The sequence below is a fragment of the Varanus komodoensis genome, unplaced genomic scaffold (assembly GCF_004798865.1).
Source record: "Varanus komodoensis strain SLA01 unplaced genomic scaffold, ASM479886v1 scaffold52, whole genome shotgun sequence".
In the NCBI taxonomy this organism is placed as follows: domain Eukaryota; kingdom Metazoa; phylum Chordata; class Lepidosauria; order Squamata; family Varanidae; genus Varanus; species Varanus komodoensis.
This window is the reverse complement of record NW_025336114.1, coordinates 5,864,089-5,877,693: the sequence shown is the minus strand read 5'-3', so window position 1 is coordinate 5,877,693 and position 13,605 is coordinate 5,864,089. Positions and strand designations below refer to the sequence as shown.

General features: G+C 44.8%; 1 protein-coding gene across 9 annotated transcripts in view; it reads right to left on the bottom strand.

Annotated features, from left to right (window-relative positions):
- Positions 1 to 3,158: 3,158 nt before the first annotated feature.
- The window catches only part of NAV1 (neuron navigator 1), a 285,492-nt gene continuing 275,045 nt past the window's right edge, over positions 3,159 to 13,605 (bottom strand). For all 9 annotated transcript variants that reach the window (XM_044447469.1, XM_044447471.1, XM_044447473.1 and 6 more), the window contains 11 exons: positions 12,840 to 13,014; positions 12,421 to 12,518; positions 12,163 to 12,258; positions 10,819 to 10,978; positions 9,579 to 9,814; positions 8,963 to 9,114; positions 7,834 to 7,905; positions 7,196 to 7,392; positions 6,465 to 6,583; positions 6,126 to 6,323; positions 3,159 to 3,980 (listed from right to left, as the gene is read on the bottom strand). In XM_044447469.1, coding sequence (XP_044303404.1) covers positions 3,888 to 3,980; positions 6,126 to 6,323; positions 6,465 to 6,583; positions 7,196 to 7,392; positions 7,834 to 7,905; positions 8,963 to 9,114; positions 9,579 to 9,814; positions 10,819 to 10,978; positions 12,163 to 12,258; positions 12,421 to 12,518; positions 12,840 to 13,014 — 1,596 coding nt within the window. In that variant the 3' untranslated portion in view covers positions 3,159 to 3,887. The remainder of the gene's footprint in view (positions 3,981 to 6,125; positions 6,324 to 6,464; positions 6,584 to 7,195; positions 7,393 to 7,833; positions 7,906 to 8,962; positions 9,115 to 9,578; positions 9,815 to 10,818; positions 10,979 to 12,162; positions 12,259 to 12,420; positions 12,519 to 12,839; positions 13,015 to 13,605) is intronic.

Here is a 13,605-nt window from a genome sequence, read left to right as displayed (position 1 = left end):
TTGCTGAACCATGGTTACCACCACAGTCCAGTCATTCAAGTTGCATTTTTGCTCAGAACATCACAGTTTGACAGCAGCACAACTTCACTTTAATGCACAAGAGTTCTCTATCCGCCTTGAACAGGCATCCTGTCAGTCAACAGACAAGGCTCTGGAGTGCACAGCACGCTTGTGCATGAGGTCAATTAGGAAAGCACACATGGGCAATGCATGCTAATCTATGCTGCATCTCATCCTGCCCCCTCCCCCCCGGTCTAGTTCCCTCCCTCTCTTATACAAGTCAAGAAGGGGAATTTTAGCAGCAAGAGAGTCACCTCTTAGAAGATTTCCTCAGCCTCATCATCACCACCGGGCAGTCAGAGCATGGCTAACCATTCTATACTAATTCAGACTGAGCAAGGGAAGGTGAGTAGCCAGTTAAAATACATTCTGCTTGAAAGAGCTAGAGGGACCTCAAAAAGCTGGGAGAGGAGACTGACATCTGCTCCCATTTTACACTTATAACACAGGCAATCAATTCTATCTTCAGAAAATTGCTGGAGAGGATGCCAATAACTGTCAGCAGGGAGGATGGGAGTTGTAGAACAACCTATCTGGATGGCACCAGACTGGAGGAGGCTGGCGTTGTGTAATCATGCAACATCTCAGATGAAGACTGCTTGCCACCCTGTTTTGTTCACAGTGAAAACCCCAAGAAAAAGAAAATTTGAGCAGAAAAGAGAGGAGGCTGGACATAAGAAATAGTGCATCAAGAATATCACTTTTATATTACATGTGGTCTTGTTTTATGGTAAGCTGATTTGTCATTTATTTATTTTTGGTCATGGAAAGCACTGCAAACTCTTCCATTCAATCCTGCATTTTTTAAAACTTTGCTTGTAATTACCATGGCGTTGGCTAACCTTTCTGACAAGTGTCAAGTATGAGATAGCACCATTTGAGTCGACAGTACGGTACACATGCAAAAACCCTGTCCTTTGAATTGTTTTGTCTCAGCACTGCCAAGGCAAAGAGTTAGCTGTGTGCCATTAGACAGGCAGGCCAGCCTGCAGGCAGGACTCAGGAGTGGCCAGGCCCCACGGATCCTTCTGTTCTGCTCATCAGGCATGCCACAAACACCAGCAGGTGGGCTACCTGTGGCATCTGCGTCACAGATTGCCTGCACATTAATTACAGCCTAAATGGCAAACTCTTGCTCTGAATGTGGATTCACAAACAAGAGGAAAGTATTAGCTTGCTCAGGGAAACCCCAAGGTTGAAAGTAGTAATTAAAAAAAAAGTGGGGGTAGGGAAAAAGATCCTAAGGGGACAACCAGCTGCCCTGCCAAACGCTTCAGCAAGGACTGAACATGTTCAGTACAAAATGAAGATTGTGCATTTGTTTGGGGGAAGGAGTGGGAAATGGAAAGAAACAGAATGGAGTATCGGCTAGATGGAACAAGGTGCAGTGCATTGCTGCCGATCCCACTTGTTAGAACTGCATTATGGCTATCCTAGAACAAGCAGGTTTTGACTTCAAGAGGTTTGCAATGGCAAAACTGGGGGAAGGTTAAAGCTATATACATTCCATTTGTTGACTGGTCAAGTGCAGAACTTGGCACATAATCTTCAGTCCTGAGAATAATTACTCTCTTCTAAAACCACATTTTCTAGACCTCATAGTTACAGATAAAATACTAAAAATATGGGCAACGTCACTTAAATGCTCAGAACCATAAAGGGGCCAAGCATGTCTTCTAGTGAAATGAAAAATCCTTGAGGTATTTGGCACATTTTATCTATCTACCAATTATTCAGTGTACAAGAAATTCTAGGGATTTTATATTGTTAGTATGGTGGTGAAGGGGTGATGTTTGGAGTCACATGTTCCAACATTAAAACAGAAATCAAAGGTAATACATTGACTGGATAGCAAGAGAATACTGCACAGGGCAAAGGCTGTTCAACAACACCAGGAAATATCATATTCTGCTTTTCATATTCTATTTCTATATAATCTGCTGAAGTATGTGACATGCATTATGGAGAACCGAGCAATTACCTGGCATCTGCCATAGAGACTAAAATTCAAAGAGTTACCTCACTTTATTAGAGGTTTCCACTATCCAGCCTCTTCTGGCTGGAAGTTGACAAAGTGGCCTTAGAACTCCCCAACAAACCATTTGAGTATCTTAGAGTTAAGCTGCAAGCCTGACGTCTGTAACCTTCTTTTCAAAATTGCCCTCCGGGAAAGCCAGTGGATGGGCTTGTGAAATGTGCAGTGAACGTCCTCTCTCACGCACAGAGAGGGTTGACCGATGGTGAGAGAGGCCCCGTCCAACAGAAATTGCAATTTGAGGCAAGTTGACAAAGTAAGGCATGCCTATCACATATATCTAATCCAAATAGCTTCTAATATAGGAAAATAGATCTGACCTAAATCAGAGCACCATTTTGTATCTGTTAAGAGAGCTGATGGCCCTGGGGCAGAAAGGGAAGGAGAAACAAGATTTTTGTTCAATGTAGAAGGTCAAGCCTATTCATGGCCCAACCTAGAATACTGAGTATATCGAAATTCAGTGCTTGGTGAGATTTATTTATTTTTGGTTAACTAAGTTTGCAGAAGTTATCTACTACCCTCTCTCCTCAAGTGAGCAGAACAGAAAATGGCCCAAGGACAAGAACATCCATATGTAGGGTAGATGTGGGAGACATATTAAGTTTTGGGGGATTTGGTGGCTTTGTGGTCCAAACAGATGGCCACAATGAAACGATCTCCCCTTGGTCTCACATATGCAGGCCTCTTGTGCTTTTAAGAATGGAATGATAATGAATGGGGCTGGAAAAGGAGCCTCTCATCACATTGTGCATCTTTGAGAAGGTTGTGCTGCTGATTCAACCCTGTGTGCATCTGATGCAAGCTGCAAGGACCCACAAGGCAGGTTTGGTTACTGGAGGTCATCCAGTCAGCACCCATTTTAGTTCGGCGGGACTGCGGTAATGGGATTTACAGAGTGCTAAACTGAGAAAAGGGTTTACTGAACAAAAAATGCAATAAGAGTGGCTCCTTCCTTTGGAACCAATGCTGGGTGTTTTGTTTTTTAAAGGCATAATTCTTTGAACCAAAGAGTAAACAGAATGGCCCAGCTTAACCAAAATAAAATAATGGGGGAAGGAAAAAAAATGAAGCAGAGTTTATTGGGCATTTGAATGTAAAAGGACCATCATGCAGATTAAATAAGGAGGGTACAAAGTCAGAGTTAACAGTCCTAGGCCTTCGCCTTTGTTTGTTGTGGTAGGGAAGCTGAAGGGCAGCATCCAAAGGGAAACAGCTGCAGCAGCAGTTGGGTTGCTGAAGCAGCGACTCTTCCCACTCTCAATGCATACTGGTTCCATTCTGGGGTTTTGCTTTTTTCTACTTTATAAAAAGATCCTCATTTTAGGGAACCACAAACTTGGCTGCTACCCTGCCTGCTGGCATTGCCCTGCCAAAATGCAGTGGCCAGTTCTGTGAGGAGGTCTTCAAAGTCTCTGCTCCACATAGGAACATCAATGCTGACAACCCTGGATCCGAGGGATTTATTAACACCCTGCCCTCAGTCATACTGCAAAGCCCAGGAGTTTATGACAGAGGCAGAGAGCCTAAGAATAAAAACCACCATTCTCCTACCACCGTAGTCCTTGGGGTGGGGGTGGGGGAGCAGTTCCTTGCAGAGGAGCAATCAACTGCCTCCTCTTTCGTTGTCCATCTGCACAGATTCCAAAGCAAACATTGGGCGCCTCCCTGCCCTCTGTGGTGCTCTACTCCAGACCACATGTTCCAGATACAAAAAACAAAGAAGAACCAGGAGCGAAGGCAGCCGAGACCAGCTCACTCCAGTCTCCGTTCCATCCTGATCCAGTCTTCTTTAGAGTGCAGACTGCACGTTGGGGTCCAGGGTTTCTCTGTCAGGAGACTCAATGTAGTTGGCTGCTTCCTGGAGCTTCAGCAACATTGCCATCTGCATAGGAAAACATCAAAAATTATTTTAAAACTATTATAGTGCCCCCAAGCTCGGTTTGTATACAATGAACTTAGGACATGTTTTTCAGTCCACAGTGCCTGAAAACAAGCCAAAACATGTGTGCTGAATATCCCACAAATGTACAGAAGGGGTTATCAGAGATCAGGATTTCTAAGCAGATAAGTAGGAAAGCCATGCAAATATTATTTCAGCTCAGATCAGTTTCTCATCTGAGCTCTGGATAAGATGGAGCAGCCTTACCAACTGAAGAAAGAAGTGTTCAGCCTTTATGGCATGGAAAAGGAGCTCAGGCAAAGTTTAAACACAGCGGTTTGCAGGATGAGTCTTGTTATGGTTACTTACAGCTATACTGCATATAAAAAGGAAGCTTTTCTTTACAGTTATCCCTGTGTCTCAATTATCATGTGCCTTTGATTCAGGTGTATACATGAGCTACAAAACAGTCCAAGCAGGCCTTGAATCTCAACTCAGTTTCAGAAGGCTTGGATGTTTTCCTCCCAGGGGGATCATGCTTTGAAGACAGGGTACAACCATGTAATTAAGGCTGTGACCTTTATAAATCAGCTATATCTTGTTTATTTTGTAAAAAATGCCCTTCAACAGGTATTACCTGGTCATTGAACTAAAAGAAATAAAACCATTCAAAAACACAAGAACAATAATCTACAAAATTGCGGGAAAACTAACAGAAATAAAAGAGTCGGTTATTAAAGCTCATCAGAAGTTGAAAGCTTGAGAAAATGAAGGTCCAGTGCCCAATACAGCACCAAAAAGACATTAATATGGATGCCAGGCAATCACTCTGGGGAGAAAATTCATTATGTCCTTTAAAAGTAAGATTTTGGAGCTCAAACTGAACCAGACGTACTTGGACAAATGTGACAGTGAGGATGGGAAAGCAAACACATGACAGGTCCTATTTGGGCAGGATAAAACAGTCCAAACTCATGTCCCTACTAAGCTTTTCCTCTACTGTCACTAAATCATCCTATCCAGGTTGCCTGGCAGAAGCTTCTCTCAGGATTTACAAAGAAACAGAGGCTGCTGTTTGCTTTTCCTGTCTACCTGATGATGCCCACAGTTCTGCCATGGCTTCACACACTAGCAAAGCTAAAACTACCCCACAGAGCTATCATAGTTGGTATGTGGAACCAGCTTCACTGGCTTACACATTCATGCCACCGTGTGGTCAAATCCTCACAGTGCTACCACCATAGTCATTTCAAGGCTCTTGCTTGCAAACGTTATTATGCTTGCTGTGCTCACCAATGCAGTTTCTTTTATGTGGCTGTGGGACAGCAGTTTCCCCACTGCCCATGTGAAGATGCAGATCCCAATGTGCTAAACTGCCCTTTTGAGAGAGGGGTGGAGGGAGGAAAACAGGAGGAAGTAAGAGACAGATGGGCAAAACAGAGAAGTCAGCTGCTATTATATTATATTATACAGTTGTGTCCTGGAAGGCAGCTGGATGATACATACTTAGCAACTGCTTGTTTAGCTGTGTAAATCTTTAATGCAAAGATGGACGGCTTGTCTAGCTAGGATGTTCTGTCCTTCCCCCCACGGTGTTCTGCAGCACCAGCTACTCGTGTGCACACTGGGAGGGGGTGGCCTACACAGCACGAGGACCTCAAGACTAGGGTTGAGATGAACCCTTTTCTAAGCCATTCCTCCAGCAGTTGTGGGCTGGCTCTCCTGCTTGGCCCAGTCTTGCATACCATGCTGAGCCAAGAAGTGATCGAACAAAAGTTTGTGGAGTCTCAGTTGTGCGATCAGCAACTTTCCTCATCTGGTGCAACTTCGTTTGGAGGAGGGGCACTATGAGTGGATGCTCCGGGCACCTGTCATGGCAACCCACCTTCTTCCTCCACCCAGCACATCCAGCAGCAGTTGGCATGAAGAAGAGTGCTGCAAGCAGGCACACCAGGTGCCATTCCTGGCAACCCACCTTCTTTCCCACCTGAGACAGCTGACAGGTGCAGAAGAGAAGCACTGAGAGCTAGAATGCCAGGTTCCTCTACCAGTGACCTTCAAGCTTCTAACTGAATTATGCCAAAAATTACAGGGATAAGCCCAGCCCATTCCTTGTCCATAGTCCTCTTCTGCACCCAGAAGACATACCAGAGGGTCTGATTCCAGTGAGTTGGGTGTAGAATCCTTGCCACTCCGCTCCTCTGGAGGTGAAACAATGCTGTGGGGCCCCACACTGGGTGGGGGAAGGTGATAGAGCTTCGACTGGTCTTGCTGGGCTGACGGCCATGGCAACGTGTCTCGCACCCATTCCACTGGGTCTTCCCAGGCAGCTTTCTGGCCATGCACCTGTAGCAGGGATTGAAAAGAGAGCTTGGATACTGGCAGGTCGGCCTTTGTGGCAGGAATCAGAACAGTAATCTACCTGTGCAAAGGGTTCCAGTCTACAGTCACTGTGTAGGATGGGGATGAGGATGTGAAGAAAGGTACCTTGATTCCATCCTTTGCTCCCTCCTGAAGGTAGGGGATGATGGAATTGTTCCACAGGTCGATGAACCAGGTGCGAAAATCCTCAATACCAATGGGGCATGACAAAAAGAAACAAGGGCCTGAAAACCAAAGTAAGGAGGCATGGATGAACTAATCATCATCAGTGTGGAACTCCATACTCTTGTAATATTTTGGCCATAGTGGGTCACTGCTATGACACAGTGGCTACAGCAGTGCTACTGACAGAAGTCAGTATGTTGTAACGCAACAGCTCCTTACTAAACTGGAAAGGAATGAATGAACATTTGGATCCTATGTTATTCAGTAGGGATTAATAAATATTGAAGGAGGATCTATGTGGCATTAAGAGTGTACTGGCCTAAATGTACCATTTGAGTCTAGAACTAACAACACTGTTGATCTACTGACTAGTTCAGAGAAGGTACAAGCCAGAACTCAGGCCAGGAAACTGTCTTTAAAACTAGAGCTCTAGTAGTTTGAAATAGTAAGTGCCAACCCTGAGCATGGTAGATTGCTCTTTTGCCATCAATATCATATACCTAACCCACCAGACTTAATCACATGGATGCTCAATGAGAGGTTGTTGATTCTGCGCAGTCTAGAATCCCTCTTTTGTTCAACCACTGAAAGATCATGCAACTTTATTTAGAATGGTCTTCCCACCCCAGCTTCCTGAACTACTTCTCCAATCAGCATGGCTCACGTCTTACCAATGAGGAAATCAGACGTGCTGTGCTTCTCCAGGAAGGTGTGAAGATGGTACCAGAGCTTGGGCACCCAGTCTAGCACACGAAGCAGCTCCTCCCGGTTAGCATTGACATCACTGTCAGATTCAAGCAGTTTCCGGCGTAGGTAGCGCACCAGGAAGCCATTGGCTGGCTCTACATTATTGGAAAATGTTAGCATCCTGCAGAGTTAGGTAAGGTTATAGGTTAGTAATGACAACTGGAAGACAGATATGGATCTCAAGCGAACCATCCTCTTCCAAAGCTCTTTCTAGACCAGACTTCCTCAATGTAGTGCTATCCAGATGTTATGTACCAGGTGCCCTATCAACATGGTCAAAAGCCTGGAATTCGGGGAGTTTAGTCCAAAGCATCTGGAGAGCACAAGGCTGGGGAAGATAGACCAGTATACAGAACAGGAAAAGGAGCTGTACCTTTTTTACTCTCCTCAAACAATGGCTTATATCATTCACATATTTGTGAACACAAATGCACACACAAACACAAATCCTTTGAATCTTAGGTTATCTTGGAACCAACAGGACAGAAGAAGAGATGCTGTTGGAAAAAAAATGCAGCACAATCTCCCCAGACTTCAGTAAATTCAGTACTGTTGTCCTTACCTGAAGCTGAGATGGAGGCCATGGTTTGGAGTCATCTTTACAGGCTGGTTTGTTGTGCCAATGATATAAGGGCTGGTGGGGAAGAGGAATAAGCTCCGTCAGGCACTATATAACTTATCCCATTTGCTTTCTGCAGAGGGCTTTACTTTGCCACTTTTACACTTTCCACACAGGAGCACAGGAGCCACACAGGACAGCATCCCATACCTAGTGGCCATGCTGGCTGGCACTAATGGGAGTCGCACTTCAACTCATCAAAAGGGTACCATGTTGTGGAAGGCGTCATTACAGCAGTCTTAGAAGCAGGTTGTTGACTATAACTGGCACAACATGGCTTTTTTTATCATATCAGTTGCTGCCATTTCAAAACAATGGAACAAAACACTGCTTTTCCAGAGCAGCTGCAGAGAAGGAGTGCAGAGTTTGATGATGGTGGAAATTCCCTGAACAATCGGTGCTATGCTAGAAGCTGCTAAAGGAAGTTAGGCTATATTTAGGATTGTAAGATGCTGTAAACCCCCCTGAGCAGGCATTTTGCTTACAAAGGCAGGATATACATTTTTAATGCAAGAACAAGCAAGTATATAATTAAGCTTGGCTGAGTCCTTGACACCATATGAAGCCCTTTCCTTAACCAAATGATTCCAGAAACCTCACCCAATGGGGGACTCATCTCTCTCTGGTCAAACTCACAGTATGGAAAAGAATGGCAGTGGCCATCCAGTGCCGGCAAGTGCACCGCAAGTACGCATAATACAATGTCATCAGCGCAGTTCATCTTTGGGTGGTTTTGCCTCTAGCTGGAGAGAAGGCAGAAACATAACGCTGGAGGAACAAGCCCACTACGCATCCTCCCTTGTTGGCCACGTCTAGCATGGCACTAACGGCACAGAAGTCCTCTTCTATAGTGTGACACTTAAGAGGCAGTGATGATACAGGCTCACAGGACACGAGTAAAGCCAGCTCACTGGCAACAAGTGCCTGCTGTGAGGGGAAGCATAGACAGAAGCCAGTGCACATCAGAATGCACTGTTGCACTTGTCACTTTGAACATCGCTTGAGGACAGAATTACTATGAATCCTACGATTGGTTTTAGGAGTAGAATGCCAATGAACAGTATCCTCTTACCATTTGTGGTACTTGCAGGTGAGGGCTCCATTGACAAGCTCACTGATGGAGCCAGGCTCACTGAGGTCATCAAGGAGAATAACCAGTGGCACATCTATCCCTGTTTCCCGATCAATCTGATTGGCCAGATTGGAGAGGTAAAGCTGTAGGTCCTGGGAGAAAAATTGCAAAATGGAAATCAGTCCATCAGTATGGAAAAAACAGGTATGTGCCCAATCACAGAATGAAGAGATATTAGGATAGGTGATGGTGGTAAATCCCCTAGTGTGGGAGCTGGGGACCACTATCAAGAAATGGAAAAGAGCACCGGCAAAGGGATGGAAGAACAGTGTGGAGAAAAAGCTGCAATTCTATACCTGCATAGCCAAAGAGAAAAAAATGAATAAAAATAAAATAAAGAATAAATAACAATGGACCTCACTGAGAGTGTAGGTGTGTAATTTCATTTCACTAGAAGATTAGGATACACATGCACAAAATTCTTCAGCTGAACTTAGAGAGGAACTATGGTTTAGGAATGAAAGTTATCAGTTGGACTAAGCTCAGGGTCAGAGAAATTGTTTCTGAGACTGGGCAGAGATTAAGGAGCAGCTATTCCCAGCCAGCGGTTTCTAACCTTGCATGACTGCTGGTGCATATTGAAAGTGTTGACAATGCCTTCTGTGACTTCCCGGCCCGAGCGCTCCACCAAATATTCAGCCAGCCGATTGGTCAAGTAGGTCTTGCCAGTTCCACTTGGCCCAGAGAGGATAAGGCGTCGATGCTTGAGCAGAAGGCTTATATAGTGCTGCATCATGGGCTTGGGGATAAGGGTCTCAAACACGAGGCTGTCCACACACTTCTCTTTCAAGCCTGCATAGAAGATTGTGGCTGTTACAAGATATCCCCTCTCTCACACACCGGGCCTTCAGAACATCCCAGGCTCCATTCATTCATTCATTCATTCATTCATTCATTCATTCATTCTGCATACTGTCAACAGCTATCAAAGCCCTCAGAGCATTCTATCACAATGGTCCCTCCTGAGCCATGTTTTGCCCCTTTCTTGTATGATTGTAGAATCATTTTGAACTTTTTGTAAATTCTGTACCGGAAGCTCCCAATACTTACACCCATACCAAGGCTCTTGTCTTCTGCTGGCATCATTTATTCCCACTTACATTTCCCTCTGTTCCGAATCAGAACCTGGGACTTTGTTAAAGTCAGTTAACAAACCAGAATGTCATACTATAGCTTGATATCAGTTTATTTTAACTAACCTTGGTTACAACGAACCTTGGTTCCCCAAGTTTATATGCAGCAAAGATTTGTAACTTGTTCACAATGAAAGCAGAAGCTCTCTTTCTCTGCTCTTGTGAGGAGAGGAGAAATGTGAGATCCTGAGGGTTCCTACAGCTTGTTCCAAATCATCTTCAGTACAGATTAAGTAACTGGAAATTGCCTATATGTAAGAATTCTAGTTCAACCCAAAGGTAAAATGAAAAAAAAAATCCCTGTAGCCAAGCACAGATCTTTACCTACAGATCACTGCCCCAATCTGCTGCCTTCTAGACATGCTGGAAGACTTGTCAAGCTGGCCAAATTGAATGTTGAAATGCAAAATATTTGGAGGGCACCAAACCAGGGGAGGCTGACCTACAAAAATACTATGGTGCTGTGGTTAGCAGCTCCACTTCCAAATCTGGAAGCTCTCCTCAAATGCTCTCCACCCAAAGGTCTCTGTTGCTTCCTCCTCCTCCTCCTCCTGGCCCAGCTAGCTGCATGAGGCTGGGCAGGAGAAAAACAAAGAGACAAGCAGAGGTAGCCTGACATATCACTGGTGCTAAATGAATGTTATGAACTAGTGCTGGCAGTACCTTTTAGCGTCACCGCGATGCTGGTCATACCCCGCCGGCAAGGCGGCAGTTCTGGTGGCTCTGTGTCCAAGACTCGCTTAACGTGGCTGATGCTGTAGCCATAGACAGACTCAACGCTGAGCCCCAGGGAGAGCGCAGGGTCCATTTTTGTGACATACTCCTTAAAGAAAACAGGCAGGGACTCGGGTCAGGTTAGGCCTTAGAAGTATGCTTAACTCTTCACTATTTAGAACCAGCTTCCTGAACTGGGTGCCTTCCAGATGTCAGACTTCAAGTCCCCGTGTCCCCCAGCCAGCTGGGGCCATATGCTCCTCTATTCCTCCCCTAATGCAAAGGAGTTCAATGCAATGGGCAGCCACTGGTTTGGCCAAAAGCACTAAACAATGGTTCCAAAAGAGTTCAGTAAAAAAGTCTGTTGCCATGATGTCCATAGCCCTCATTCTGCAATGTGGGGAAACTGCCAATCCCCTAGCTCACATTCTGTATTCCACATAAGCAGTTCAACTGATATGTTTTTCTAGGACATAGTCACAAAAGACCTAGTCTAAACATTCCCAAGTTCAGCCCCCTACTTTTTACAGTTTTATTTTCTATAAACCAAAACACAGTACTCCATAGAAATGGGATACTTTTTGACCCAAATAATATAATCCAAATAAAGAAAAATAAGATTCTTAAATAAATAAATCTTAGCTGAAACCTCCAACAATCACAATTAAAATCCACCGAGAAAAAGCTTTCCTATGATTTTTTTAAAGTTAGTAGGGCAAACTATTGTTAGGCAGAAAAAGGTCAATATGGTAAGCATTGTTATATCAATTTTCTTGTTTTGCACAATCTCAGGAAGGATTAAAGTTAAATTAAATGTATTTGCTCAGCTGAAAGTCATCCTTATGCTGACTGAAAATTCTGAAGGAAGATTTCAGCCAGAAAGGTTTTACAAACAGCTTTTTCTGAAAGGGCCTGAGGCAATTTCATCTGGGGTAAAAAAATGACCCCCAATTTATCTTAAGCTAGGGTTTTTGTTGTTGCTAATGCAGGATGAGGTTAAGGAGCTATTTAATCTTTACTGGGCACAAGGGCCTTTCCATTTTTTCCCTATGTTGCTTACTCATTTCAGAGATAATGTTTTGTTATCGCAGTAATGTGGAATAAGACTTGCTAGATTCTTAAGAGTATACTTCTGTCCATGCCAGCATTCAGACCATACTTCTAACAGGAGGGGAAATCAGCAGGATAAGACTAGATGTGTGAACCTGATCCCTAATGGATCAATGTCCCAGATATTTAACACTGCTGTCCATAGACAACAGTGAACTCTAAAGGTTGCCATTAACCGCTCACCTTGAAGACCTGACAAACAGCTTCATCCAGCATTTTCCAGTCTAATTTCCCACTCACTTTACTACTGCCCAGGTAGAACTCCTGCTGTTTCAGGTCCTGAAAGCCAACAAGGGAAAGATATAACGGATAAGTTTGGAAAACTGCTGCCACTGTTTTTTACATGTGCACCAGATCAGCTTGGCACACCTTTAGGGTATGCCTGGAAGGCACTGTCCCTAAGTATTGTCCCTGCCCCACACCCCCTTTACTGGTGCTTACCCCCTTGATGATGTGCTGGGGCGGCATGCGTACTACAATTCGCAGTGTCAGTTCATCTTTCTGGAGGCCTGCACTGATGCCATCCATTGGCGACAACTCTGGAAGAGGAAGAGACAGTACGTGTCCTGTGCAGAACAAGCCCCCACTGGCAAGTGATGGAATTGCCAAGGATCCCCATGATGTCCACGGGGGGGGGGGGGGGGGAGGGACACCTGCCTTCCTCTATCACTCAACTGTAGCCCAGAGGCTATGTACAAAGGGGGAAGGGACCCACATCCACACAGGCAAAAACACAAACACTTCAGCATGCAGAGATGGGGAGGTTAAAAAAGAAGCAAATATTTTGCAGCAAAAAGTGAACTGCTTGCAATGGCAGCTTGGTGATCCACAAAGCTTATACCAGTTGCACCACACCATACCTGTATCTGTCAAGCTAGGACTGAAAGGGTGAGTGAGCTGGAGTCCTAGAGAGCGCCGTGGAGAGGAGGCGGCAGATGAGCTCAAGACATGACTTGGGATGGAGCTTGGCACTGATGAGGGTCCTGGAGCCACCTTCAACCGGTCATTCTCAGCTTTCAAAAGATCCACCTCCAGCTACATGAATGGACAGAGAACATGGGCAGGCATGGGACAGCTATAGCAGTGGTATAGATGCCCAGCAGCCAGGCCGGCTAATTTTAAGAGACTGTCTCCAAGGAAAGGCATTTAGAAAGAGATTTCCACTACTGAACAGAAATCTAGGTTCCTTTTCCTACAAGGAGAGCATGTGTTTCTGGAAGCTTTCTACTTCCTGTTCATTGCCAAACACTGAGTAGGCTCTTTAAGGAACAGAGAAGACAGCACAATCATTTTTCTGAGCTTGTGAATCTTCCCTAAAAATTGAGCTTGAAAAGCCACAGCCCAGATCTTGCACTGTTTGTCTGTGTCTCAACTTGCTCTGGTTCATCCACCACAGTAGACGGCTTCTCGTCTCTGTTTTGTGTTCTACAATACATCCACTTAAAGCATTATTACTGGCTGATATCAGCAAATAAGAGCAATTCATGGCACAAGGCCATTCTGATGCTCTTTACTATAACCTGCCTCATGAAGACTTCTATTATGGGCAAATCCTTGCTCACTCCCAACAGCCCCTGGAGCAGCTGAAGTGGCACTCAGCCTGCTTGGCCTCTTTGTGAGAGCCCA